The following is a 26,478-nucleotide window of genomic DNA, read 5'->3' as shown; positions in this document are numbered from 1 at the left end:
TCGGCAGCCGGGCCCGGTCACGCTCCCCGGGAGCGTTTCGTTGTGGTCGCGGGGAGCCTCCTGCGGGGCAGGCCGTGCCGGGGCCTCTGGCAGCGAGCAAAAGCCTTAGGGAAGGCCTTGTAAGGGTCAGAATTTAGCGCCTGGCCCGTGGAGATAAGGAGTGCCGTTCATCAGGCTGCGGGGGCTGCCCCTCACGGTGCAAGGTCACGGTCCCCGCGGGAAGCGATCGGAAAAAACCACCATGGAAAAGCACTGTGGAAAAGAATTCCCTTTATTGTTCAAATACGCGAATGCTCTTCATGAACACCGGCACTCGGAGCAGGCAGGAAAAGCCCTCGGGAATTACACAGCCAAGTGCCCGGGAGCTGCGGACACTGCGGCGCCCGTCCCCGTGCCTCGGCAGGGCAGAGGGGACATCCCATTTCAGGGCAGTTTGCAGGGGCGGATCTGCCTCCCGAAGCAATGCGCACAGCCCCAGCTGCAACGGGACACCCGGCCCATCGCGGGGACACCCGTCTTCTCCATGGGGTGTCTCTCTCAAAGCTGATTTGGAAGAGACGGGTCCTAATCCAAGAGCTCCTCGTGTATGTATGCACTGAGTCAGCTGCTTCATCCCGAATGCTGCCCATCTAATCATTAGGCATAAATCCGTTTGCAAACTCGAAAGGTTTCTGCAAGTGGGAGCAGCAGGAGGGATGCACAAACTCTCACATACCTGGTCATTTAAAAGGCTGATAAAATGATTTAATACTCTCAGTTACCCGCTTTTGAAGGCTGAGTTAGAACAAGGCCAGCACTGGGTTAGGAAGGAGCACAAACGTATTGAGCTCTGCAAGCCTGCCTCCATGCCAGGTCTGATGCAGGGAGCATGGAGGTCCTTGGAACACGTGCACAGAAGTCAAAGTGGAGACGTTTCCCTACACATGGAGAAGTCCTTGTGTCAGCAGCAAATACAACTGGAGACCAGCATGCGCTGAGCTCCTTCCTGGTGAGCTTTGGAAGACTCATTACTGGGATGAAGTAAAATTGCCTCTGTTGCTTTAGGGAGGGGATTAATTGAGTGAACCAAGGCGGGCTTTGAAGTGAGATATGCAGCTTTACAGCCGGAGAGTTCACTATTGCCTTTCCTTCTTGGATTAGCCACAAAACAGTTAACTCTGTGTGTACATGTCTGTGCATGTGTCCCTTTCATATATATATATAAAGAGGCGTGTGTATATGTATATATATATATATATGCAAATTCCTGACAACACTTTACTGTTGGGGTACTGTAAACAGACAATCCCAATCAGAAATGGGTTAACAACACGGGTAAGCACCACAGCTAAAAACTATCGGCTTGAAATTCCCCATGGGACAGTGGTTTGCAGTACTTGAAAATGAGGCCTCTACTTGTGTGCTCCCCTAATCTTGTTCTGAAAGCAGGAAATCACCAATGGCAAGGCAGGGAGGGTGCTGCTTTGTGGGAACATGGTGATGCAGCGTGGGATGGAGAGCCCCTTTTGTCGTATGCTTACATGTCTGCTAACAGCAACTGAACACAGCTTAGACTCCTGCTGAGTTTTCTTAAAGTATCATTAGGATCCTTCCAGGTAGCTCCTAAACATGATCGGGGTGGAAGGACCCTTTGCAATATCTCTAAACCAGAAAGCACGTGCATATATTATAAAGCCAGAAGGGACCCTTATGATCATCTAGTTCAGCTCTCTGTGTAACCCAAGCCATAGGACTTCCAGAATCCATTCCATTTGAGCTAGAGTCCAATCCATCAATCTTGTCTTCCGATTCATCGTCTTGCCCTTTACACGCAGGAAGTCTCTTCAGGATGAGAATTCAATGCTTCCTTGAAAAGTTGGACAAATAGTCTGGAAAGAAAGAAAAGAAAATCGAGATGCGGTTCAATGTGGATCAATCCGGATTCCTGACGGTAACCAACTGCGCAAGCACAGGCTGGGAAGTGGCTGGCTAGGCAGCAGTTCTGCTTAAAATGAGGTAGGGGTCATCACGTATTACCACTGGAGTGCAGTCAATGTTATCATGCTGTTGTGGAAAAGGAAAGCACTTTCTTGGGTTTCATAAGCAAGTCTGTTCGTTATGAAGGTTTAGACTCACGTCAGCTGAGCTGTGTTAATGATAAGCTAGCGCTGTGTGAGCCCACTGTAGATACAAGCTAGTGCAATGTATCTTCAATCTCTTTGATTAAGATCCAGTCTTTAGATACAGCCATCTCATCAAAGTAAGAGTCTAACCTCCCTAAGGTTTAAGGCAAGATGAACAGACTTGGATTTGCTGTAAGTATGCATCACGGACAGTTATCCTGAGCAGCTGATGCATAGCATGCTGTTGAACTGCAGGAACTTGAGTCTAAGAGCTAAATCTACAGGTACATGAAATATTCTCAGCACTAAAAAATCTTTAGTTGGATTCTTGTGTCAAAGTTTGGTTACTCCACTTTAAAAAAGATGTGGAACAGCAAGGAAAAAGTCCAAAGGAGAGGAATGTTGTTACCTGTGAGGGTATATGGGCTCTGTTTAGTCTAGAAAGGAGAAGAGCAGACATTATAATAGTATTCATACAAGATAAAAAGGATAGTGATTCGTTATCCTGCACACTTGCCCCCTGCTAGAGCAGAGCTCCTGTCAGAATAAGCAACCTACCTCCCACAGTCAGGAAGCAGCCTCCTGCCTTAGGCCAACTCCTGCTACACAGAGCTACAACACACTCCTCTTTGCTTGACATTCATGTGAAAGAGGTGCACTTGTGCATTTATCTCACAGCAGTCATCCTGCCCATCAAAACAGATGTGGAATGTGGCAGCACCAGTATAGAATCCTGAAGGACCAGAAAGAGCCTCAGGATCTGGCTTTGGACATCTCAAGAAATGTGTTTTAGGAAGTTTTGTTGGTGCTGTTGTGTGGTTGTGGTTGGCAAAGTTGGCTCCAGCTCTTACCTCTGAGGTCTTCCTTCCTAAGTGAGGCCCACTTAGGTGCACCTCTGAGGGTATGGGTAGGTCTTCTAGGGATCAGTGTGGAAAGTCAGGGTAGAGGGGTTTAAGTGAGATGCTGGCTTTGGAATAATGAGCAGACCTCAAATAAAAGCTGCCCAGTTCAGATAGTCCGGCTGTGCAGCAGGAGGCTGCTTGCTGCTGTTTCTGAGCTCAGCCATTTCTAAAGCAGGACAGCTACCCTGTAGTAACACCAAAACTGGCTCTTTTACATCTTCCTGGTTGTGCCTAGACATGCATCTTCTGGATGCTCATGGAGCAAGCCCTGCTGGTCCCGTTCACTGGAGTGAGAGATCCAGGCTGTGATCCTGGCCACGCAAGGCAAGGGGGACAGGGCATGGATGAAGCAGGTCCCTACTTCTTGCTTGAGCCTCTGAGATGTTTCAGTCATCTTGTGGGCTTATTTCCAAGTGGGTTAAACTGAAGCTGAGCTCCATTTGGTAGGAACTGGGGAATTTATCCTGAATTTATATGTTTTGGGTCTGGCAAACTTGTACAGGTGCTGAGAACTGGCTGGGTCCTGCCTATTAAAGATGAGGAGCTGTAGAAAGACAGAGGGATTTAGAAACACATTCTGGAGCAATGTGACTGAAGGGGATTCACTTCTGGCAAATAGCCAAAGATGAGCAAAGGAACAGTTTCCTCAAGAGTCTTAGGATGAGGAGTGAAACTGCTGAGCAAATCTGGAGCTGGCAGGCATGGAGGTACCACCCAGCCGCGCAGGTGGGCAAACTCTCCCTGAACTTTGCATTTCTCCTTCTGGTTTCACCAAGAGGAGAGCAGCTTCCTGAAGAGAAATGAAGTTAACTGGCATTTGGGAGAAGGGAGAGCTGTTTCAGAGGCTGAATAATGGGATATAATGAATTCTTTAATGGTTTGCTGCTTTCACAGTCCTTCAGCAGCTTCCACTACTGAAAAGCCTATTGACCCCTATTTTTGCTACCGGCCAACACAGGAAGCCCTGTCCCTGCTGTATGTTCCTTCAGGAGCTGGGTGGCTAGGATCTGCAGCCAGAAGGGTTGCCAGAGGAGTGAGAAGCTCTCAGGGAGCATAATCTGTGCAAACATCAGGCCTGCGAGCAAGGAGAACACTGTGTTTCCCGTAACACTCTTGCCAGTGAAGAGCTGAACAGGAGCACTGGGACTCTCCAGACATCTCTAGATAGCCAATGCTAAATGCTCTAATGTGCCTGGGAGAAGGCACTGACCAGGTGAAGGCTTTGCAGCTGTATCCTGAAAGATGGAGTCATCATGGCAACGTTTTGGTGCCAGTCCACATGTGGTGGTGTCCCCAACCCACCTTGCCAGTTCGCTGTGCTCAGACTTTAGCTCAGAAATGAAGGAGCTCCTAGTCCAACTCATTCACTGAGTCTTCTTGACTCAGAGCTAACTCTTGGACCCCATAAGAATGACTAAATCAGGCTTTTGCAGAATAAAAGTTTCTTTGCAGTTTAATTTTCTCCTCTTTAATGCCATTCAGAAAGAGATGGGGGAGAAACAGGATCAGGGAAGACTGCGTGTGGCGGAAGAGTGTGCATCTTGGATCTTTCTCTGTCCTCCACTATGGGCCCCCCTTTCAAGTCTTGGCTTTCTAGAGCACTGATCTGCACCCTGCTGCCCAGCTTCACAGCACTGTCTCCCTCCTGGGGTGCCTGTGGGTGTTGGGCTGTGGGCAGACCAGGTGGGAGAGCTGCTCTTTCCCTGGCTCACAATTACCGAGTTCGCAGTCCTGCGCGTCCAGCTCATGCCGGGAGAGGTGCTCCACGATGCCGGCCCCCAGGGAGTCCCCCAGGACGTTGGTGGTGGTTCTGAGGCGGTCCCTGAGAAACCAGAGAGAAAAATACAACAGAGCTGCTGAGGAAGAGCCACGGGGATGAGGCCTGGTCCAAGAACCATCTTCAGTGAGACTTTGAAGTCACTCTAATACCTGACACTTCAGCACTGACAGGAAACTGACTCCTGGCAGGGGAGTTGGAACTGGATGATCTTAAGGTCCTTTCCAGCCCTAACTATTCTATGATTCTATGATCCTATGATTCCCAAAGAGCCTTCCCTGACTGACAGCCCTGAGCACAGGCTGCACATTCCTTCCTGCTCTGTTGCATTCCCAATGCGATATTCCTTCCTGCTCTATTGCATTCCCAATGCGATATTCCTTCCTGCTCTGTTGCATTCCCAATGCGATATTCCTTCCTGCTCTGTTGCATTCCCAGTGCGATATTCCTTCCTGCTCTATTGGCTACAAACCAGCAATACAAGGTAGAGAAGAGAGAAAACACTGACAGGGTACCCTAGAGTCAGGGTTTTGTTGTGTTTGAGAGAGCGAGGACTGCACAAATGGCTTCTTCAGTCTCAATCTAAGAGCAGTCCTGTGAAAGCATTGTCCCAAGGTTTAAATGGGCAAGAAAGCTGGGATGGAGCAGAGTAGCTGAGGAGCTGCACCCACCTAAGCACTCCTCAGCTTCGTCTCATCACGCTTCCCGTGTTTGATGGCACAGAACCACCACTCTGCACTGTGAATTTGCTTATTATTGGCACAATGCGTCCCTGCTCTCTGGACAGTTTCTGGATGCCTTTTAAGGCTAAAACAAACTAAGGACACCGTGCTGGGTGACCAGGCTGATGCCTTGGGTCACTGAAATACACGGTGAAGACTCCAGCAAGGGTCCCATGGACACGAGTGTGGTTTAAGCTTAATGATACCGGTTATTGAACCTTTTAGCAGAGACCCTGGGAGTACAGAGGGACTCCATAAGCACTGGCAGGGGGCACACAGCAGTGTGTGCTGCTGAGCAGAGAACTTACAGAAACCAGTCCACAGCGATGATCAGCGTAATGTCTTCAGTAGGCAGCCCCACTGATGTCAACACTATCACCATTGTCACCAGTCCTGCCTGGGGAATACCTGCGGCTCCAATGCTGGCTGCTGTAGCAGTGATGCTGGAGGGAACAGGAGAGCACAGCTATCAGCAAAGGGAAGAGGTGGTCACAGTTGCAAAAGTGTCAAGAAGTAGCTCAAAGTCATCATCTACAAAATGCTTTGGCAGCCTTTCTGTGTCACCGAGCAGGATGGTGACACGTGGGACATGAACACAGCAGCCAAGCTCCTCCTGCCAGTCACCCATCCATAACAGACTGCACGCTGCAGCTTTAGCTAAGGGATGGCCCAGACCATCGAACCCCTTCATAGGCTGCCAGTATCTCTTTCTCAGTTGGGGTATAGCTGCCCTCAGATCCTTTAGCACGTCATGCCTGGAGGGGGAACTGGAAGTTACCCGGAAGGGGCAGGCTCTGGCTCTTCAGGGGGAGGGCAAGAAGGGGGGGAGTGAGTAAAAGAGGTTTGTGGTTGGGTTCAAACCACGACACCTGGGAATACAATAAGGGCTCAAGAGGAGGTGTAGTACCTCATTGTATCTTCTGAGCACAAGAGGAACCCAACCATACCTCAGATAAGGCAACAAAACTGAAGCACTTCCAAGACTCTTTTTAAAGTCACCTTATTGTGATGATCTGCCCGAAGTCAAGTTCATAGTTGTTGACTTGTGCAATGAAGATGGCTGCAAGGGCCTCGTACAGAGCAGTGCCATCCATGTTAATTGTAGCTCCCACGGGCAGGACAAACCTCGTGATGCGCCTGTCTACACCGTTGTTTTCTTCCAGGCACCTGAAGGTGATGGGCAGAGTCGCTGAGCTGAAAGGAATTTACACAACAGCATGAATTGGGTATTGCTGACTTCAGAGGAGGGACTGAGCCTCTGCCTGGTTTAAGACCTTACCCACCTGTGTTTTCACCCTGCCATGTGAGCCAGAGGCCAGAAGCTGCTAGGAGAAAGAACAGTCTAAGCAAGGCTTCCTCAGACAGGGAGCACGCTGCAGTTGCACGTTCAGACGTGGCTTTCCTCAGGGGGCTGGGACAGGGGCTGTGTGACCCTGAGGCTGGTGATGCTGGGATCACACCAAAAGAAGGTGATGCTCGAGGATTCAGGGTACATGGGACAGAGCCTCGAGACCAAAACGCCTTTGAGCCCTTGCTCACCCCCCTCAGTGCATAAGACAAGAATGACCTGTGTGTGAGAATACATCTTGCAGAGAAAGCAGGTAATTGTCTCTGAAAGAGAACATGAGCAGGAAAAGTGCTGCGTGTTTCAGTGGGAGAGGACGTGGGAGAGACTGTTACTTGCCAGGAAGTGAATATAGCAAGAAACACAGACTTAGTGACACAGCAGCTACCTGCAATCCCTTGCTCTTGTATTGCATGGCACTGTGTCACTGAATATGTTGGTGTTTGTGCCTCTCCCAGGGCCTCCGATGAGTTTAATGCAGCTGCATACAGTATGTGAGCCTGGGAGAGAGAAATGTGCTCATGTGTGTGAGTGCATGTGTGGGATATGTGTATGTGTGTGTGGAATAATGCAGCACATCAGTGGGATGTGAGATTTGAAATGCTGAGCTCAGCATTTCAGTGCCACAGGGTCACCACCATGTTTGGGAAGGAGGAACAGGGGCCATGCATTGATGGTTAGAGGTGGCTAACCATAACCAATCCCTGAGCCGGGAACTGGGAATCTTTCCACACTCAAATCAGCTTGGCTGGAGCAGTGCAAAAAGCTGCTGGTGCTAGACACTGTGAGACCACAACTGTGCTGCACTGAGGGCAATGGAGCACTGAGAGGCAGCCCCAGAGTATCCCCACCCGCCCCAACCCTACTCCTCTGCAGCCGTCATACCTGGAGGAGGTGCCCAGGGCTGTGATGAGGGCCTGCAGCAGCCCTGCAATGAACACCCAGGGGTTCCTGTGAGTGACGATGAAGTAGAGCAGTGGCAGGATGCAGAGGGCATGAATGAGAAGTCCAACGATGACGGTGAGCGTGTACATCCCCAGCTGGCCGCCCATCACTGCCAGGTCATCCATCTCCAGAATTTTGCCAGCGATTAAAAACATGATCCCAACTGGAGCATACCTGTGGCACAGAAACAAGGCCGATGCTCAGAACTGGCACCCACCCTTTCCCACCAGCTTTCATACCCCAATAAGCCAGCACACCACAAGTGCTCCCTGAGCCTCATCACTGGATGATACTGCTGCTTTCTGGAAACCTGGAGAGAGCTGGGACTTGGTCACCACGTGGTTAAACCCAACCCCAGCTCTTGTTGCACTGGCAGGGACCCCGTGCTCTGTTGTGCGCACAGCTTGGGCACCAGGGGAGGTTTCCTCCTCCTTCTTCCACAACACTCCTCGTGGAATTGATAAGGGAGGTTATGCAGAGGAGTGTTCAGTCTCTTCCTTTCCTAGCAGAGCTTGGGGTGAGATTGTTGAAACAGAGCACAGGGAAGTACAGGAGAAACAGAACTGGGGGGTAAATGTGATACTGTCCTATAGGCTCTGGGTAATCGCATTTAGGGAATAGGAACATCTAGAGAATCCATATCTGGGGTAGCAAGGACTGGGCACACCAATCCCTGTGAAAGCAGCCATCCTTTCCATTCCTTATGGCTTTTTTTCCCCCTTCTGTAACAATGCATCTCATGAGCAGCAGTGAGGCTCCACCGAAGGGAAGCCATAACACAGGCATGGAGAATATCATGGGCACTACGCTAGACATGGGCAAATCACTGGACCAAAGAAAATCCCAGCTCCACGGCCTCACCCCTCAGGGCTGGGCCTCTACAGCTCAGGAGCTCACATGCAGTTCATGCACAAGGCCCAGAGGCCCACATGCCAAACTCCAACTTAGCCTCTGGAAAAGTCTCAGGACAGGATTTCACAAAGATTTCATTTCCTCTGACCTTCCTCCTCCTCGGCTGCAGCTGAAGGCCAGCTCTGCCCAGGAAAACCAGCTCCTGGGAACCAGTCTGCAGGCTGGGGCTTCAGGAAGCACCCTGCCTCCTGCACCAGCAGGAATCTCTCCAGACACTACCTGCTGTGTGGCGCAGGCAGCTTGCAAGTGTAACCAAGGTTCTTGACATCCACAACCTGCCTTTCCTCACTGTAGGAGGGTGCTAAAGGAGGGGGTGTTGAAGGCACTTTGAGATCGTCTCTGGGAGCAGTGTGCAGGTTTCACTGCACTCATGTTCTCCCTTCTGTGCCCTCTTATCTCTTCTTCCGAAAGTCAGACCCCACATTCTGGCTCATCCATGGAGGAAAAGGTCCCCAGTGCTCTGCTATAAGCTCAGGGTTGTTCTTTCCCCTTGTGTCTTTCTGTGTAAGGCCTGGCCCCACATGCTCAGGATGTTGCTCTGGGACTAGAAGACTACGGAAAGGAAGCTGGAGTGATCTGCAATGGGAAAGGGTGCGGGGTGACAGATCCCTCCCCTGTCAGACGTTCGCATGTATTCTGCCAGCTCCATGTCTCCTGTCTCGCAGTACCTACCACAAACTCCTATCTAGACCTGGAGCCCCAGGTAGGTGTATTATTTGTACTATTGTTTGTATTTGTATTATTTGTATTATTTGTACAATTTGTACTATTATTTGTACTATTACCAAGTAGGTAATAACAAGACTTGGTAAAATGCTGCCTTCTAGAGAAGATTCAGCTCAGCACCATGTAGCATGTGCAGCCTGACACAGAGAGCAGCAAGCAGCTGAGCTCTAGAGGAGTCAGAATCTGGAGACCTCAAATTGAAGGGCAGGAACTTGCTTGGAGCTGACTCTGTCAATGCAGCTCAGCCCTCGGAGCTGATGCAGGCAGGCGGCACCCTGAGTAGCAGGAAAAGTGGCAAGAGGTTCCTGTGATACATAGCTAAGGCTCCTGGAACACAGCTGGAATGGAAGCTTTTGGTGGGAAAGCCTCACACCCTACCCATGTTGCTAAGGCTAAGAGATCTTCCACTCCAGCTCTCTGCTCTTCCAAGGATGTTTCCAGCAGCCTCAAGGAAGCAAGTCCTGGTAAACCCGCTATTTCTACGGTAAAACCAAAACAAAACAGGAAATGAAATGTGAACAAATATCCCATCCAGACTTTTCCCTGCAGCCTGATGGAGCCAAAGGAGAGCTGTGCCCATCTGCTTTCCCTGTGCATGGCATCCTTAAAGCAACCCCACTTCTCATCAGGTCAGTGGAAACTGCACCTGCAGACCTCCTGCTCCAACCGGCCGTGCTCCTCACCAGATGATAATGGCCACCAGCCTCATGATGGCTTCGTTGAGGCAGTTAAAGAACTCCCGCAGGGCCCGTCCCTTCTGCTTCATGCTGCCGATCACCAAACCGAAGCACATGGAGAACACTACCAGCCCCAGCGCGTTCACCCCATTGGCTGAGCCCGGGATGGGAATGACTTCTTCAAAGGTCAGCACCTCGGAGATGGTCCCCAGGGCATGAGTGATGTTCTCCAGGATGCCGGTGACGTTCTCAGGCGCAGGGATCGGAGTGCTTGTCACCCCTGCGGTGACATTGCTGCTGTGGAGGACGGTTCTGGTGAACACCCTGGTGCTGTACTGCGTCTTGTACTGCAAAGACACAGGTTATCAGCTGGGCTCACAGGTCCTGGTTCAGGAGCTCAGGACAACAGGCTCTTGCATCTCTTCCTAAAGAGAGCACTGCAAGTTCCTGCTGACCTGTGTGGGGAACTTCCCTGCTCTGTTCTCAAGCTCCCCATGTGGCTTTCATCAAGTTCACAGACCTGAAGGTCAAAAGAGACCATTGGAGCATCTCAAGTCACTAGGACTGACTTCTATTCTGGCTTCTCTGATAACTCTTTGGGCTGCTTCCAAGGGCACTAGCACTACAGAAGAGACAAATCCATGGAGAATCTGCTCCCATTTCACTGCCAGTCCAGACTGCTACATGAGATCACAGAAGCTTGAACAGCTTGTGTGGGGATGCTGTAATACAGCCTAATGACTGCTCCTGGAGCAGTCACACTCTGGGAGGTGTGAAGGTAGTATGAGAGAATTGCTACTCTATCCCTCAGAGAACAAAGTTGGACCGTGGTCTAGGGCACAGGGCGCAAAGGGAAGTGACAGGCCAGGTGGGATTTCATACCTGTTTGAAGCAGGCTTCTACCAGGTTGGGCGGGAACATGTTCCTGCGGGAGATAAGACAAGGGAAGAGTTATTGTCCTGCTTGTTTAGCAAGAAAACAGGGGCTTCCTGGGCAATGCCTCTGTCCTGGAGCAGTCTCAGGTCACAACTCCCACGATGAAAGCTCAGAGGGGCCTTTTCTGTCTGACAGAAGATGGGAAGATGCCAGCCTGGAGCCAGGCACCCTCCTGCATCTTTGCAGACTCCAGAATCCTGGGAGAATTCTGAAGAATTCTGTCCTGGGAATCATCATGTCCTCAGTTTCCGTGGGTCAGTGAAGATGGATATTCAGAGTAGCTTTTGCTGGGTGAATTTCTGAAGGGGATGCAGTCATTGAGAGCTTTCATCACTTCTTTTGCTGGGCACGCCTTGGCCTCTTGCATTAGTACCTCTAACAGAAGGGCTTCAGGCCAAGCATTCAACCTCAGAGTGGCAAAGCCAGTTAGCTAGACTGAGCTAGAAGTAGCAGGCTGGGCAAGACTCAGCCATAAATCTCTTTTCCTAAGAGAGAATGCCTAAAGCTGTGACGCTTCAAAAGGATATTCCATGCAGCAATGTAATCTCAGTGGTATGATCTCAACACGAGACCATCTTGTTCACCTACCTCACCAAGTCCATGAAGGCATCTGTTGTCTGCACCTGCTCAATCCTTCCTTCTCGGTGAAGCTTGTCCTTGGATCCTTTCCCTGGGTGGATGATGATCACCATGAGGATGCCAATGAAGACTGCTATGATCGTGGTCACCATGTAGTAAACCACAGCCCGCATCCCCATCTTCCCTGAGGCTCTGCCATCCAGTGAGGCCATTCCTGGGGAGTCACACAGAGAGACAAGGTGAGGTCTGTGGTCTTAGAGGGAAGAGGGAAGCCCAAGGAAGATTCAAAGCATGCAGGGCACACACATGAGCAGGACAGGGAGCTGGGGTCTCCAGCCAGTGGTCAGCTCCAGCTCTTTTGGACTGACACAAAGGAACCTTTCCTAGGCTGGAGGAAACCTGCGGCTGACTTTGGCCAACAAACTTGTTGACTTTTGAGGTTACATAGGATGAAATCCTTGTTAATGCTCAAGTGTTGGGTGTTGGAAGCATGGCATTGTGTCCTCCCCAGTCTTCTGAGAAAGCACAAGGCTTTCTGCTTCTCCTCCCCACTACTGAGCCAGCAGGGTGTGAGTGTGAATGATGTTCACTACAGCTGTGGGTTCAGGCTTGGTCAGCCAAGCACCAGGCACCTCCAGCTGGGGTACTCCAACACCAGCAAGCACCCCTCTTTGCTGCTCACTGCCTTGGCTGAAAGGAGCAGAAGCCAATTCTCACCTGTGATCAAGCTGGAGACAATGAGAGGAAGAACCAGCATCTGGAGCATGCGCATCAGCAGCTCACCAGGGAAGGAGAAGTACTTGATCTGGCGATAGGTCAGCTGGTAGGGCCGGAGAGAAAATGCCAGGATGATCCCTGTGGACCAACACAGGATGAGAATGGAAATGGGACAGTGTGATCCAGTGGTCTGTCCCTCAGTCCTACAGCACGGCTCTGCTCTTTCTTGTCTCCTTTCAGCTCCTCCTCTTCCCAAAGGAGTAAATGCTCTTTCTCTAAAAGGCTGTGATCCAGTTTTTACTCTATGCTCACTCTCTCCCTGTGCCATGCTTATATGTTCAGGAGCCTCATGCTAAAGGTCTCCTTGTTGCTCTGTCTGCTTTCCTCTGGGTTCTTTTCCCAGGAAGCTCATGAACACAAAGATGCTGTGACCAGAGATACAAGCTCCCAACCTAACCTAGAGACTTTGTCCACCCAGCTCTTAAAGCTGAGTTCAGCCAGTGAGTTGGAGACATACAGCCAGGATCAAAAGCTAGGGACAAGGCACTATCTGCTGGGCAGATTTAGTCTGCACTGGACAGATTTTGTCTGCATTGTATCACAGCCCTTTGCATCAGTTCCCCTTCTGGTCCTGTCAGGCTGAAGCTGTCGGGATGAACCTGCAGAGCCCTTGTGCCTGTAGCTGTGCTCACAAGAAGTCCTCCCACTGGAGCAGGGTGCCCCAAGCCCTGTCCCAGCTGGCCTTGAGCACTGCCAGGGATGGGGCAGCCACAGCTTCTCTGGGACCCTGTGCCAGCGCCTCAGCACCCCAACAGTGACCATTCCTTCCTTTCCCACCAGCTCCATACCCAGCAGGACTGCAGTGATGGTGAAGAGGACGAAGGTGTTTCTCCTGAGGAAGCTCTTGGCACTGTCCGCGGTGATGCTGTGCATCCGCTTCTTGGCCCGCGCCGCGCGCTTCTGCACTGCCTGCCGCAGGCGCTGCACCCGGCTCTCGGCACTGAGCCGCTTGGCTGCGTCCTCGTTGAGGAAGAGGCTGTTGACGTGACTCTGCTCGCTCATGGTCCACGCGGCTGCTCCGTCCCCTCGGCGCGGCTCTGCCTATGCTGGGCAGGAGAGGCACAGCTGGGAAAGCGTAGGGTGCAGCACCCAGCTGCCTCCTCTGGGGGTCATTCCCCTGGCACCCTGAGCAGGTTTATTTAGGTCTCCTCTGCCCCTCGGCAAGGAGCAGACCCCGGGCAAGGCATCTGAAGGGCTGCCAGGGTCTTGTCATGGCTGCTCTGGTGTCTCTGGAGAAGCTCTGGCCTCTGCAGCACCCAGCCTGTACTGAGAAGGGGGTTGTGGTGGCCAGGGCAGCCAGCAAAGGCACAAATCCCTTCACAGGGCAGGACCCGCGCAATGAGACTCACCTGCTCTTTATTCCAGACGTTTCTCCATCCACGTCCACTGGAAAATGTATTTTTGTGCAAACAAGAGGAAACTTCTCTTTGGAGATGGAAAAGCTCAGGATGAGGCACTGGATCCCATGTTCCACCAAGTGCTCGGCAGCCTTCTCAGAGCAAAACTTAGCCCACAGAAGGAACTTGCTCCTGTGCTCTCCCCACCCTCTTGCTGACTTGCTCCCTTTCTCATCTGCATATTTTGCAATGCACTGGCCCTCTCCAAAGCACATTCCCTCTGCATCTCTGGCCTGAAATTGTGTAAGTGTTCCCTGTTGCATCAGCTGGAAGTTCCCAGTCTGCTGCAGCGTTATCAAAAGTACTCCTGCAGATGAATGCTCTGGCAATGGCTTGGATTTCCCTTTTTGAGAGGAAGAAGGTGGCTTTTTCTCTTATTCATGGCCACTTCTCCAGGCTCCAGCCTGCCAGAAGCACTGCAATACTTGAGAGAGCACTTGTGGAGGTAACAGCAAGGCTGGACCAGGAAGCACAGGATATTTTGCAAGAAAGTTGAGTGTTGCAAAACTAATGCCTAGTTCCTGGCAATGAGGTTTCACAGGAACAGTGGAATTTGGGCTATTTTAGGGACATCAGTCAAGACGGTGAATGTAAAAGATGGGAAGGAAGGCTCCTGCACTGCAATTTCTTGTTGCCCTGCTCTTTGCAGATTTCTGTGGGGTTATCTTCTCATCTACCCAGGGAGAAGATGTCCTGGCCATGGCAGGGAATGGCACTGCAGGGTGTGTGGGGCAGCAGAAACAAAATGCAACGTTCAGGTGAAGCCTTGATCTGCTCCTTGCCCTGCGCTTCACTCTCTGATGGACAGAGCATCAGCAGCCAGCCCATGCCCTGCTCCCTCTGCACTGACACAGCTTTCTGGTCATTACCATGTCCAAGAGACATCAGCTGATGGGCGCATCACCAGCCCCAAGGAAACCAAGAGGCTGCGTGACCAACCCAGCAGAGGAGGGCTCCGGTCTCCAGAGGGTTCAGGCTCCCTGCTGGGACAAACCCAGTTGTCACTGCTCAGAGCAAATGAATGAGAGACAGTGATTGAAATGCTGGTGCTTTCCATGCTTGTCCCACTATCGCTGGGGTCTGGGCAGGACAGCACAGGAGGGGTTAGTCTAATTAGTCAGGTTTCCTCCTGGGACTGCCAGGATTCAGCCAAATTAGAAATGTCCATTGCAAAATCTCTCCCAGGTTCACGAGCCTCCAGGGACCAAGGGAAGAATGGCAACGCGATCAGTACAGCCTGTCCTGCCCCATTGCTGCTAAAGGGATGACACCGGACAAGCACAGGAGAGTCAGGTCCTTCCCCATAACAGCAGCTGCCCCAGGGCCCTGCAACACAATTCGCTGTTTTTCCTTTATTCGTTGCTGAAAGCCAGCCAGAGACTAGGAAATAATCAGCAGTTGGAGCCCACTGCCTCTCTTGTCTCCAAGGAAACTCTGCTGTTGTGTTCAACATCAAAGCAGGGAGGCTTTTCAAGGAGGGAATTCTCCACAGGTAGCAGCAGGGAAGCACCCTAAGGGGGAGGAGAGGGAGGAATCTCTGCAGGGGAGAAGCTTTGCACAAGTGAGGCTGAGGCAAGGGGTCACTGAGAAAGCTGCATTACTCCATCCAAAGCAGCTTCTGGACAGCTCTCAAGTCCTGCCTGCTTTTGGGAGGATCACTGGCACGGCACAGTAGGAAGCTACAGTCCCTCCACTACCAGCTGAACAGAATAGGTGCTTTGCAGGGACTGTCTTTGCAAGGATGCAAAGGAGCAGTGGATGTCTCCGCTCTCGCCTCCCTTTACCCCATCAGTGCCTGTCAGGAGCATTGAATCCGTAACTGTGCTACCAGCTGGGTTTGTTCAGTCCTGAGGACCAGGATAGAGATGACCCACAGACTCCCTGGCTGGAGGCATCCTCATCCCTCATGCTGTTGGATCCTTTGCAGCCCAGCCCATTGCTTGCTCTTGGGAAGGTGAATACAAGCTGAAAGCAACGAAGCCGGTGTGCCTATGCTGAACATTTCCATTCACAAACCCAAATGGGGTGAACTCAGCCATCTTTGTGTTGCTATAGCAGCCCCTGGCAGGGCTTCCTGCTCAGTGAAGTGCGAGGGCATCTCCATTTCCCACTCTGTACCTGGCAGCCAGCTCCCTCCCAGCCAACTCCCACCACGACAATGGCCCCAGGAGGAGAACGGATCTGCCCAGTGTCCAGGCACTGACCCACCTCTGTGAGAGAGACAAGCTCAAGGGAGAGGAGCCTGCAATGGGCAGGAATTCCAGCCCAGCTAAGCTCTACAGGGACAAAGTGATCATCAGGAGAGCCACTACTTTGGGGCCTAAGTGTGATGCTGGGAGGGCAAGCGCTGCTCTCCCCATCGCTCCCCACTCATGCTCAGGTCCTGTGCTAAGGTAGCACACCAGCCCAAAACACAGTCCCGCTTTGCAACCACTCGCCTCTGGGCAGTTCCCTGTCCTAAGCAGGGTTAGAGCTATCCCTGCGGCTCTCTCAGTCACATACCCACGGCAATCTCCTGCCATCCTCCTGTCCCGCTTCATCCTCTGGCCCTGACCCCGGCCCCGCTCTCATTCATGCATTCAGGTTTGCTGAGGGAACCACTCACCTGGAAGAAGTGCTGGCTGTTGAGCACGAAGGTCTCTTTCGTCTTGGTGGGTTACTCTGAGTGTTTTTGCTCTTGGATTCTTTAAGCTGGAAGGCAGGATGCAGGATTTTCTCCTCGGAAAGGTGCGGTGTTAGCAGGGAGCTCGGAGCTGTACCTCCTGAGAGAGGAAAGGAAGACTGTAATATGCTCAGGATACATGGCAGCAGGGGGTGGGGGAGTGGCATGGAGGAGGAGACTGTAAAAACCTTCGATGATTGCAGGAGCCCAGAGGACAGAAGGTACCTGTCACCATGATGTGACATGCAGCCGGTGCTGGCTTCACCACCACCAGTGGTCCTGCGCTCACCTCTGCCTCCTCACACCAGCTGCAAAGAGGGTTAGCAGCAACAGAGAGCAGGGCGAGCCGCTAAATGAGACCCTGATCCCATCCCATCCCACTCCTGCCCCTCTGCTGCTGCCATGAGGGTGGCTGTGTGCAGGAAGCCATCCATCCGCAGCTGCCGGACACCCTGGACAGGCAGGTCCTCGTCGGTCCACTCTGTTGTACGCAGGACCTCCGAGATCAGGCACACTAAGGGCATGGACAGGTGTCAAGGAGGAGCCCATTCACTGAGTGTGCGAGGCCGGCAGCGCAGTCTGTCGAGCAGCCAGGCCCTGCTGCCAAGGAAGCCCAGGGATCTTCCACTGCCTTTACTCACTGATCTCTCACACGTTGACTCCTGCTGTGACAGGTTGGGTCTGCAGCTAGAACTTGCCCCAGAGTCTGAACTGGTCCAGCAAGGGGCAGGTCAAAGCCAAAGCGTGAGGCTCATCTGACAGAGTCCTGGGGCTGAAATCCCCACCGAGAACTATGTCCCCAGCAGACTCTATGGGCAGACAAAAGCTCAGCCTCTTCTGCCCAGGGATCTGGAAGCCCCAGGGCCTCAGCAGCAGCTTTCCCTGCAGAAGGGACCCGACTTCACTGCTGGACGCTGCTGACCGCTCCCCGCTCCGCGCCTGGACAAGTGCATTTCTGACGCTCCCCAGAGAGGGGCAGAGCTGCCACGCACGTGGCCATCCCTGAATCTCCCCCAGGGCTAACGCTGGATGATGATTGTCCTTTCCCACTCCCTGTGCTCCGAGTTCAGTTTGGCTCCTAGAATCTGTGCTAGCTCTTGGCCATTGGTTTAATCCCCAGGTTAATACCTGGGCCTTTTTTAGCCATAAACTCACAGTGACAAATGCCTTCAACCAATAGAGGTTTGCAGGTTCAGTGGAAAAGCTACTTCTTTATCATCTCTTTATTTTTGTAGAAATCTATTGACTATCTATCTGCTCTTTAAAAAGCAGAACCCCTCTAGATGGGCTGCGTGTTGGTTCATGATTGAGTGACAAGGAAAAACCAGGCATGTGAATGCGTTAGCCAGAAGTTATGGCAAATCCAGGTTGCTGTGCACACGCTGGATGACACACGGATGCCGCAGGGCTGGGTGAGAAGAACCCCAGTGGATGGCTGTGTCCACTGTCCCAGGAAGCACCTACTGCATCAGCCTTTCAAAAGGGCTCAATTGGTCTGACCTGGTAAAACCAAATCCCATTGTGGAGGATGCTGCAATGAACTGAAGGTGTGTGTGAGTGTGCACAGCCCCATCACTGGAACATGACTGAGAGGCACATGAACCATGCTTATCTTGACATGCCATAGAGACATGGATGCTTTCTGCTGGCATGCAGAAAGCCACTGGGATATTCCCAGTTGCTAATTGTCATGGTGAAAGATGTGGTTTTCTGGTGTGAAGCAATCCTTCAACCCTTCCTTCCCTGGATTTTGCAATTCCGAGTCTTGTTCTCCTTGTTATAGTAACCTTAATTTGGGGGTTGGGATTAATTTTGTATCCTGCACTGCTCACATGGCTCAGGGAGCAGAGTCCAATTATGCAGCTGTGACCTTCATTCCAAGTTAGCAGAGTTTCTGCAAATGAATCTCCTTTGTATTTCACGGAGCTGCTCAAATAATGGAATTTCCTTCCTATGGGAAATGCCAATATTTCAACATTTATTTTTGCCCTATTTTGGAACAAAAAGTCACAATTTCAACTCTTGCAACATGCAAAGTTCAGGAAAAATCAGAAATATAAAGAAATGGTTTGGTTTAGAATCACAGACTCGCAGCTGGGTTTGTGTTGAAGGGACCTTAAAGCTCATCCAGTTCCAATCCCTGCCAATCCCCCCTCGGGCAGGTTCAAGCCATTCCCCTTGGCCTGTCCCTACAGGCCCTTGTCCCAAGCCCCTCTCCAGGTTTCCTGCAGCCCCTTTAGGCACTGGAGCTGCTCTCAGGTCTCCCCTTCAGGAGCCTTCTCTTCTCCAGGCTGCCCCAGCCCAGCTCTCAGCCTGTATAGCCCATGTATCTCAGCATATACATCCCATGACAAATAATGTTACCTCAAGGTTTTGACTGGGCAGTTTCAACTGATGGGTGAGACAAACTTTGAGCTCTTGAAGGTTCCGTCATTCAGAAGTGCCCTGGTTTTCTCCTTGGCTCTGCTGAGAGTGTGTGTGATTGAGACGTTTCAGCTATTTTGAATCCCAGCTCCTGCTCCCTGCTTCTCCCAGGTGCACAGGGACCTTGGGCTGCACATATCTATGGGGACTTCTGCTTCAGGAGCTTGTGTGATTTGTTTTGTGCTACTTTTTAAATAGAAATCTCTGTACACCACTCTGCAGGCCCAGCCTGTGGGAGCTGAAGATGCCCCCCGAGTGTTTGCTCTGCTGATGCTCAAGTCTCATTTTGTCAAACTCTACCAAACTTCCACTGGAGAATGAATCCCCTGGACCCTCCTGAAAGGTTCTCTGGTGGAGACCCCCCCACATCCCCCCAGCATGACAAGAGGTGCAAGGAGTCATTTAGCTTTTCTTTCCTGTACCTCTGACTCTCCCTTCCAGCCCCATGCTTTCCTACTGGCAATTCTTCTGCCCGATGTATTTGAACAAAGCTCAAGTTAGGTTTTATGCCATAACCAAGTTCTTTCTAAGGACCCTTTTTTTTTTGCTTGCCTTATTGCATTTGGACATTTGGACATTTAGACAAGGGGGAATGGCTTTAACCTGCCAGAGAGGAGACTGAGATGAGCTCTTAGGCCAAAGCTCTTCTGCCTTCTTTAAGGTCTCCTCAACACAAACCAGACTGGGTTCTCTGTGTGGAGAACAAGTGATTACTTGTTCTGAGTGCGGTTTGTTTCTGTGGTAGAGGACCTCCAGGTACCCTGTTCATAACCTGAAATGTATGAGCTAGTTACCCAGGGAACGGCTTGCACAGCTTCCCAGCAACAGCGTGTAGCTTCCCTTTGGGCACCCTGGATTAGCGTGTGGTCCAAACTGGACACAGCCAAAAGCCTTATTGTGTCAAGTAGCTTCCTCTGCTACTCCTGTGTGCTAAGTCTGCCTTCTCTGAGCTGGGAAAACACGACGGGAATGCTTTACTTCTGCTGCTCTCATGATATATTTTTCCAAATTTAACTCGGCCCATTTCCTTTGGCGTTCTCCACATGGTGTTACCATCAGCATTGTGCTCTTCTCCAGCAGGTCCCAACAATGTATATGTGTATATGTATTACAAGGACAAAAGGGACCAATTGTGATCATCTAGATTGACCTCCTTTTCCAGGACAGGAATAGTCCTGTGTTAATTAATTTTCTTTAAAGTAGAATATACTATTTAGACAACTCTCTGGACCTGCATCACTCTCTTCCGATGGTGATGAATTCACCACCGTTCCAGGCAAATAATATAAGCCTGGGTCTACCTGACCCTGGCAATTCTGCATGATGATTAGGAAGCAGCAGTCAGCTGCTGCTCTGGAGGAGCTGGACTGAACTGACTGATGTTAGTGGCAGTAACTGACACACCCGTTGATGTGGATATGCAAACACTCATGCATGCAGCACCTGCAGACACTGCCTGAGAGGCTGAAAATGCCAATGAGATCCTGCAGCAGTCACTGGGACAGCAGCATCTCCATGTTTCTCCCAGATGCCCTCTCAAATCACTGCCAGAGGCGAGACTGAGCTGAGCTCTTAGGCAGAAGCTCTTCCCTGTGAGGGTGCTGAGGCGCTGGCACAGGGTGCCCAGAGAAGCTGTGGCTGCCCCATCCCTGGCAGTGCTCAAGGCCAGGTTGGACACAGGGGCTTGGAGCAAGCTGCTCCAGTGGAAGGGGTCCCTGCCTGGGGCAGGGGTTGGAGCTGGAGGAGCTTTAATGTCCCTTCCAACGCAAAGCAGGCTGGGATTTGATGTGTGGAGGGTGCTCCGAGCTGACTGTCACCTGCCAGCATGGCCAGGGAAGGGCAATCACACTGTGCAGGATCTCTTCTGCCTCTTGCTGATGTCCTGGACAGGGATATTTCTCCCCATTCCCTACCATGGATCATAAAGCAGGCAGCTGAAGCCGTGGCCCCAGATGCCTGGGGGTGTTGGGCTGAGCTCAGGCAGGCACATGGGGCCCAGGTCCTTGCACAGAGCAGCTTGGAGTGGTGCTGGCTGTGCGCTGTCAACAGAGGCAACGCAAGTTGTCTCACAGCTCATTACAGAAACTGAGCCGAAGGGAAGGCACGTTCCCAGCTTATCAGGCCACCTCCTCTGTGAGCTCTGATCTACTTTTGCAGTGATTGTTCCTGACCTAGGAGAAGCCCCTGAGAAATCTCACACAGTTCATAGCCTGCAGCTACGCGGGCATCCACAAGCAGCCGGGGTGGGCAGGCGGGAGCGCGGCTCCCACAGTCTGCCTTCAGCAGCTGGAAAATTCCACTCCTCTTCCTCGCTGCGGACTCTGCTGAAGCACTTGGGAAGTGAACCTTGTCAGAGGGGAGTTCATCTGCTTGCCAGGCTGCTGCTCCTGTGAATTGTGGCACGTTTGCCAGGAAAGCTGCACTATCTGCTCAGCCCCCTTTTAGCACTGCGATAAGGGGCAGCTCTGGAACAGCATCCTGCCTCCTCTGCTCTGCTCCCTGGTTATTTTAGCGCTGCTGACAGTAGTGACACGAAGGGTGAGGGTCCACAAGGGGGGCCAGCAGAATTGGTCTCTCCCCCAGCTCTGGCCAAGATGACACAAGAAACCTGTTCCTCTGGTGCTGTCACTGGTAAGTGATCAGCTCTACAGATCCTCTCCTTACCCCAGATTAACTCCAAACATGCTCGCTTGTGTGAAGTTGGTCCAACAACTTAGAACTCACAGTCTCTCTTACTTCAAGACTATCAAAGCAGGAATGATAAGGTAACTTTCAGTACTGATGGAACTCTGACTGGCTGAGGAGCTGAAAGCTTTGATCCCAGCCCCCAGCTCTCCCTCTGCTTTATCTTTGCACGTTTGTCCCTCATTCCCACCCATGCACGTGCCCTTTGCTTCTGACTTTGCAGCAGCGCTTACTGGGGGTTTATTTAATCCCCTGTTAGGGGTGAGGAAAGCTGCCGAGTGTCTGCATGGGCAGAAAGGCTCATGCTGCAATGTCACTCAGGTCACAAGCAGACAACTGTGTGTGTAAATCCCATGGGAATTACACAGCTCTAAACCCTGGAAACTCAGCTTCACACTTGGAATGTTCTGTTGCTGGTTTCCTTGCAATGAAATAATGCAGAAAACTTTGGATTTAAGCAGCAAAAAAATCATCACTCAGACTTTTGCCCCTAACACTCCTAAAATGTGGAGTGTCTCACTTGCTGATGGACACAAGGCATCCTGCTTCTCCTTAGCATGGGAGGCACGTGGAAATGCAAAGCCAGCAGCTCCGCAATCAGCCAAGGGACCAAACATTCACCTTGCAGCAGTAACATGCTCTTGGTGCTGACAACAGGCACTCTCTGAAGGGTTTTCCTTAGGAATTCAGTAACAAGGCTATTTAATAAGGCTTCAATTCCATGATGTGCTTCACCTTAGACAGGTTTTTAGATGCATCCATCAGTTTCATCCACATGCTTAAACCTCACAAAAGAGCTGACAGGGGAGGTGTGTTTGCACTTTCCAGGTCAGATCATCTAAACCACGGAAGAGACACTGATACATCAAGAAATGACTCTTGCTCAGCCTGACCAACATTTCCAGGCATCCAGCACAAAAACGAACTCCTGAGGTCTGGTTAAAATGTGTATCTTGAGAGCTGTGGTACAAAATGTGAGAGACTGCATGGAGTGATGGGACACAGTCCAGATCCTGCCGTCATTTACATGACACCCAAAGGCAAAGCTGCTTCTCGAAGGTCAGGACTGTGGGAGCTTCTGCTCACAAACCCTGTATTTGTACCAACTTTGTAAGAACAAATTACATTAGATCTATCCCATGCCCTCATCACCTATTCCACCATCAGCAGTGGGAAATGGCACAAAATCTCTGAAAACCAGAAACAAGAAAGAGCATTTCCTGGTTTTTGCAAGTCCCTCAGCAGCTTTAATGCTCCTGCGGATCAGGAGTTCTCCCTGCATTTGGGATCTCCTGTGTGAATAATCAAGTCTTCACGCAAAACTGAGCAGCAACCTGAGTGTTACCTTTACAGAGCTCTCTCCGTACCTTCACACTGTAGACGTGGAGCAAAGCTGTGGAGAGTTCTGGAGGCAGAGGGGAGCCCAGGCTGGTTCAGGAACCAACCTCTGCCTGCTCAGGTGGAACACCAGCATCTGCAGACCCCCTCAGCTGCAGAGGAAAGCCAAGCACCAAGCTTAGGAAGATGGAAAAGAAATCCTTTGGAGAGGAGCAGTCAGCCACAATCCAGCGCCAGGACGAGCCGTGGTTGTGCACGGGTATCTCTGCTGCACAGATAGCAGCAGAGCAGGATCCAGAGGCTGGCAGGGCTCAGCCCCGCTCACTGCCTGCTGGGAGATGTTGGGCAATGGCAGGGGGTTGGAACTGGATGATCTTTAAGATCCCTTCCAAGCCAAGCCAGTCTGTGACTCTATGAATGGCAGGCTGATGGAAGAGAGAAGCCGAATGGAGCCAGGTCTTGCAATGGGGACAGCTGAGGGAGTCAGAGCTTGTCCTGGGGATAAAAGTGACCCTAACTGAGAGTAATACTTTCTGTTATCCATAATGAACCAGCTGCAAAGTCAAAATACAGGAGGACCCTCTCAGAGCACACAGTCATGCACTGGGGTTCCTGGGAAAGGCTCAGTAGCCGCGCACTGAACACTGCAGTTGTGACCTGCAGCACAGGGATGGTGAGGATATGTGCTTGCTGCCGTGTCTGCTGGCCCAGGCTGATCCCACTGCAGAGCTGCTCAGCATGGGCTTGTTCTTGCAGGGTGCTGGGTGGCACCCTGCAGATGCACTCCCAGACCACCTGGGTAATGCTACATTGTGTGGTGCTTATAGATCATAGAACCACAGCTCATTCGCAGCAACCAGTTTCCACAGACCAGTGAGGCAAAAGCCCCACTCACTGTTCCCATCAGCAGGATGGCAACAATGACCAAAATGCCCTTTGTGAAAGATGCTCACTTTATTTAAAACAGGAAATGTGTGACTGCTGGAGACCGATCCTGGACCTGTACAGAGTATTGCTGTGAAACCCAGTGACTTGCAAAGTTTTGGCCAGGTTTATATTGAGCTTGAAAAGCTCTTAAAGTTGTTTGGTTTTGGTTTTAGTTTTGGTTTCGGGTTTGTTTAGAAAACAACAGCAAACGTGTTCTCTTTGGATCTGTTTCCATCAAAGTCCATGCTTCCATCTTTCAGGAAACTCTTTTTGTTGTACAGAGACCATTGCCTTCTCCACAGGAACTGAAAACTTGTGTCATCCACCTGGCACTAGTGAGAGTGCATGGTAGTCACTGACCTTTCTTTAATCCAAGGTGGCACCCAGCAGAAGAAAACACTGCCTAAGAGCTCATCTCCATCTCCCCTCTTGCAGGCCACAAGGAAAGCAGCTTCAGCGATCGCCACCCCAGCAAGTTCAGGACTGTGCCCACAGGTCCTGTGTTTTAGCACATGCCTTCAGCCCCCCACGGAAAGCAACACCCAGGCCTCGGAAGCCTCCCTCTTGTGCTCTTTCTTGTGATCCTAGACCCCCATCTAGTGGGTGCTGGTGACCACACCGCAGCCGCCACAGACGGATATGCGAGAGCTGCTCTTCTGAGCTGACCCCTAAATGCTCCCTGGACAAGCAGGGCCGTGTGCCAGCAGGAAGTCACTCAAAATTCCAGAGTTTCTCAGCCGGGCAGCTTGTTACATCAACGTGATAGCGTTGGAAATGAGATCCATTACCTGTGGTGCTGTGCTCACTCTAGAGCCTCTGTTTCTTACCCTGCTGATGAATGCTCACAGCTAGGGGTCAAAATGCCAGGTGATGTTATCGCTGCCACGTTCTGGACCACAACACTGCGTAAATCCACCACAGTCCGAGCTCATCCGAGCTGCAAGGTCTCCGGAGCAGGAAGCCTTCCAACGGGTGGGGGTTTTGTGTGGTTTTGAGAGCTCAGCCATGGAAAAAATATTGAATTTGTCAAAGTCACAGAGACTTTTAGGCCATGTCCCTTTAGAAATGCTGACCTAACAATAGTACTAATCAGAAAGTATGGCATTTATAGTATCTTAATGGCACACGCCCAAAATAGATTCTCGTTATATCAGCAAGTTGACAAGCTCACGGGGTACAGAAAACTCTTGTTAATTAATTGCTAAAAGTCACAGGAACTGTAAAGTTGGTGTGGGTGGAGTTTACTTTTTCTTGTAATAATAAGGTGATGAATCACATTTACCCTGGCATTGTTACAGACTTACCTGAAGGTAAATGAGACCAGAATGTGGCCTCCAAAGCTGTCCATTTTTCTCTCTTATGTTAATGATCCTGGAGAAGAATGGGCTCTAATTAGAACATGAACAGAGAACACACTGTGACCTGCTGGCTCTGCAGGTCTAATGAGTGCAACTTCCTGAGGTATGCTCTTGTTAAATCCCTTCCCTTGGTCACTCCGCCACCACAGCAGGACCACGTGTTCATTGGAGAAGCACAGTCCAGGAACTCCTATAATTATGTTGCCTGCCATTCCCATGACAAAAGCATGTTCACAGTTTCTCAGAGGTTTAACAGGCTTTAATGCTGGGAAGGGAGATTTTCCATAGTGGGTATCTGTCGGAGAACAAGGGCTTCAATTAAAAATGTAATTATTGTTTTTTAGGTACTCACATAATGGGTAATTACTCTCACACCTTTTCAACAGCAGTGTTTGGCTCGGTTTGTAGGACATGGCTACTTCGGGACGGGAACTTAATTCCATCAGAACTGGAGCTAAGTCAGCCACGGTCTGCGCCTGCAAATGATGGTTCTGTGATTAAGGACAATGTTTGCCATGCAATTCTCTGCACCAAATGTGATTCAGGTCTCCAGGGAACAGGCACTGACAAGGTCCAAAGCCACACACGGACTCAGGCTGCCACCTGGACAGCACCCAGCTGCCAGCACTGGTGCCCAGCTCTGTGAGCACCAGAGGCCATGCCCAAAGTGAAAACATCGGACAGAGCTGCTCGAAGTGCAAGGCCATGACTGGAGGAGATGATAAAATCAGCTGGAAGTCAGATGGGACAACAGCAGCGCTGCCTGGGGCTACTTCTGATGCAGCAGCATCGGTGTCCTCCATCAGCTCGCTGCGTCCACCAGCTCCTTCCTCCTCACCCTCTGCCCTGCCTGCTCTCAGCCCCCAGTACCCGCACTGAGACCCCAGGCCTCCTCCTCTCTCAGGTGCTCGCTGGGCGTGCTCGTGGCTGGTGCTGTCAGAAGTTGCATTTAGTCTCTGCAAAGCTGTATTGGGTCTCTGGGCGCAGCTCGGGCTCTCCCACCATGATACCCCCAGTTCCTGCCGAGCAGACCGCTGCTCACCATGGCAGGGCAAGGGCTGCCTTGAGAATGGGTGTTTGGCAGACAGAAACCAGAGACCAGAATCCTCTTCAGGGCACAGATGCACTGGTGCCCACCGAAGCGTTCGTGCCCAGCCTCCTCGCAGGTGATGGAGGTACATACAGGTACTCTGTGCTCAGACCAAGCACCATTTGATATTACTCATTATTAACTGCCTTGCATGCTTTTCTTTGCCGTGTCCCTCTAAATCTTGGACCCCCTGCAGG

General features: G+C 51.2%; 1 protein-coding gene across 5 annotated transcripts; it reads right to left on the bottom strand.

Annotated features, from left to right (window-relative positions):
• Window positions 1-253: 253 nt before the first annotated feature.
• Window positions 254-23,174, bottom strand: LOC136024333 (excitatory amino acid transporter 4-like). 5 transcript variants are annotated; one of them, XR_010616804.1, is made up of 12 exons: window positions 22,936-23,174; window positions 16,403-16,559; window positions 13,189-13,446; window positions 12,341-12,478; window positions 11,633-11,837; window positions 10,991-11,033; window positions 10,115-10,455; window positions 7,734-7,967; window positions 6,503-6,697; window positions 5,812-5,946; window positions 2,512-4,826; window positions 254-1,868 (listed from the first exon to the last, which is right to left on the bottom strand). XR_010616804.1 is itself a non-coding variant. In XM_065699536.1 (11 exons), the coding sequence occupies exons 2-11, from the start codon at window positions 13,400-13,402 to the stop codon at window positions 1,837-1,839; spliced, it is 1,641 nt and encodes a 546-aa protein (XP_065555608.1). In that variant the 5' UTR covers window positions 13,403-13,446; window positions 13,750-14,629; the 3' UTR covers window positions 254-1,836. The 5 variants fall into 5 exon arrangements, 1 of the variants encoding a protein (XP_065555608.1); XR_010616805.1 differs by having other exon boundaries at window positions 13,189-13,441; XR_010616806.1 differs by lacking the exons at window positions 16,403-16,559; window positions 22,936-23,174 and adding an exon at window positions 13,750-14,639 and having other exon boundaries at window positions 13,189-13,441.
• Between the last annotated feature and the right edge of the window lie 3,304 nt (window positions 23,175-26,478).

Source organism: Lathamus discolor, chromosome 21 (assembly GCF_037157495.1).
Source record: "Lathamus discolor isolate bLatDis1 chromosome 21, bLatDis1.hap1, whole genome shotgun sequence".
NCBI classification, from domain to species: Eukaryota; Metazoa; Chordata; class Aves; order Psittaciformes; family Psittacidae; genus Lathamus; species Lathamus discolor.
This window is presented reverse-complemented; position numbering and strand designations above follow the sequence as displayed.

Bases quoted from the DNA above. Each gene is read 5' to 3' on its own strand.
- LOC136024333 (XM_065699536.1), bottom strand. From the start codon at position 13,402: ATGAGCGAGCAGAGTCACGTCAACAGCCTCTTCCTCAACGAGGACGCA. The intron at 10,456-10,990 runs GTATGAAATCCC...GTGTCTTTGCAG, and splicing joins TAGAAGCCTGCTTCAAACAG to TACAAGACGCAGTACAGCAC. The intron at 1,869-4,722 runs GTAATTGTGAGC...CTTTCTTTCCAG, and splicing joins CGCGCAGGACTGCGAACTCG to ACTATTTGTCCAACTTTTCA.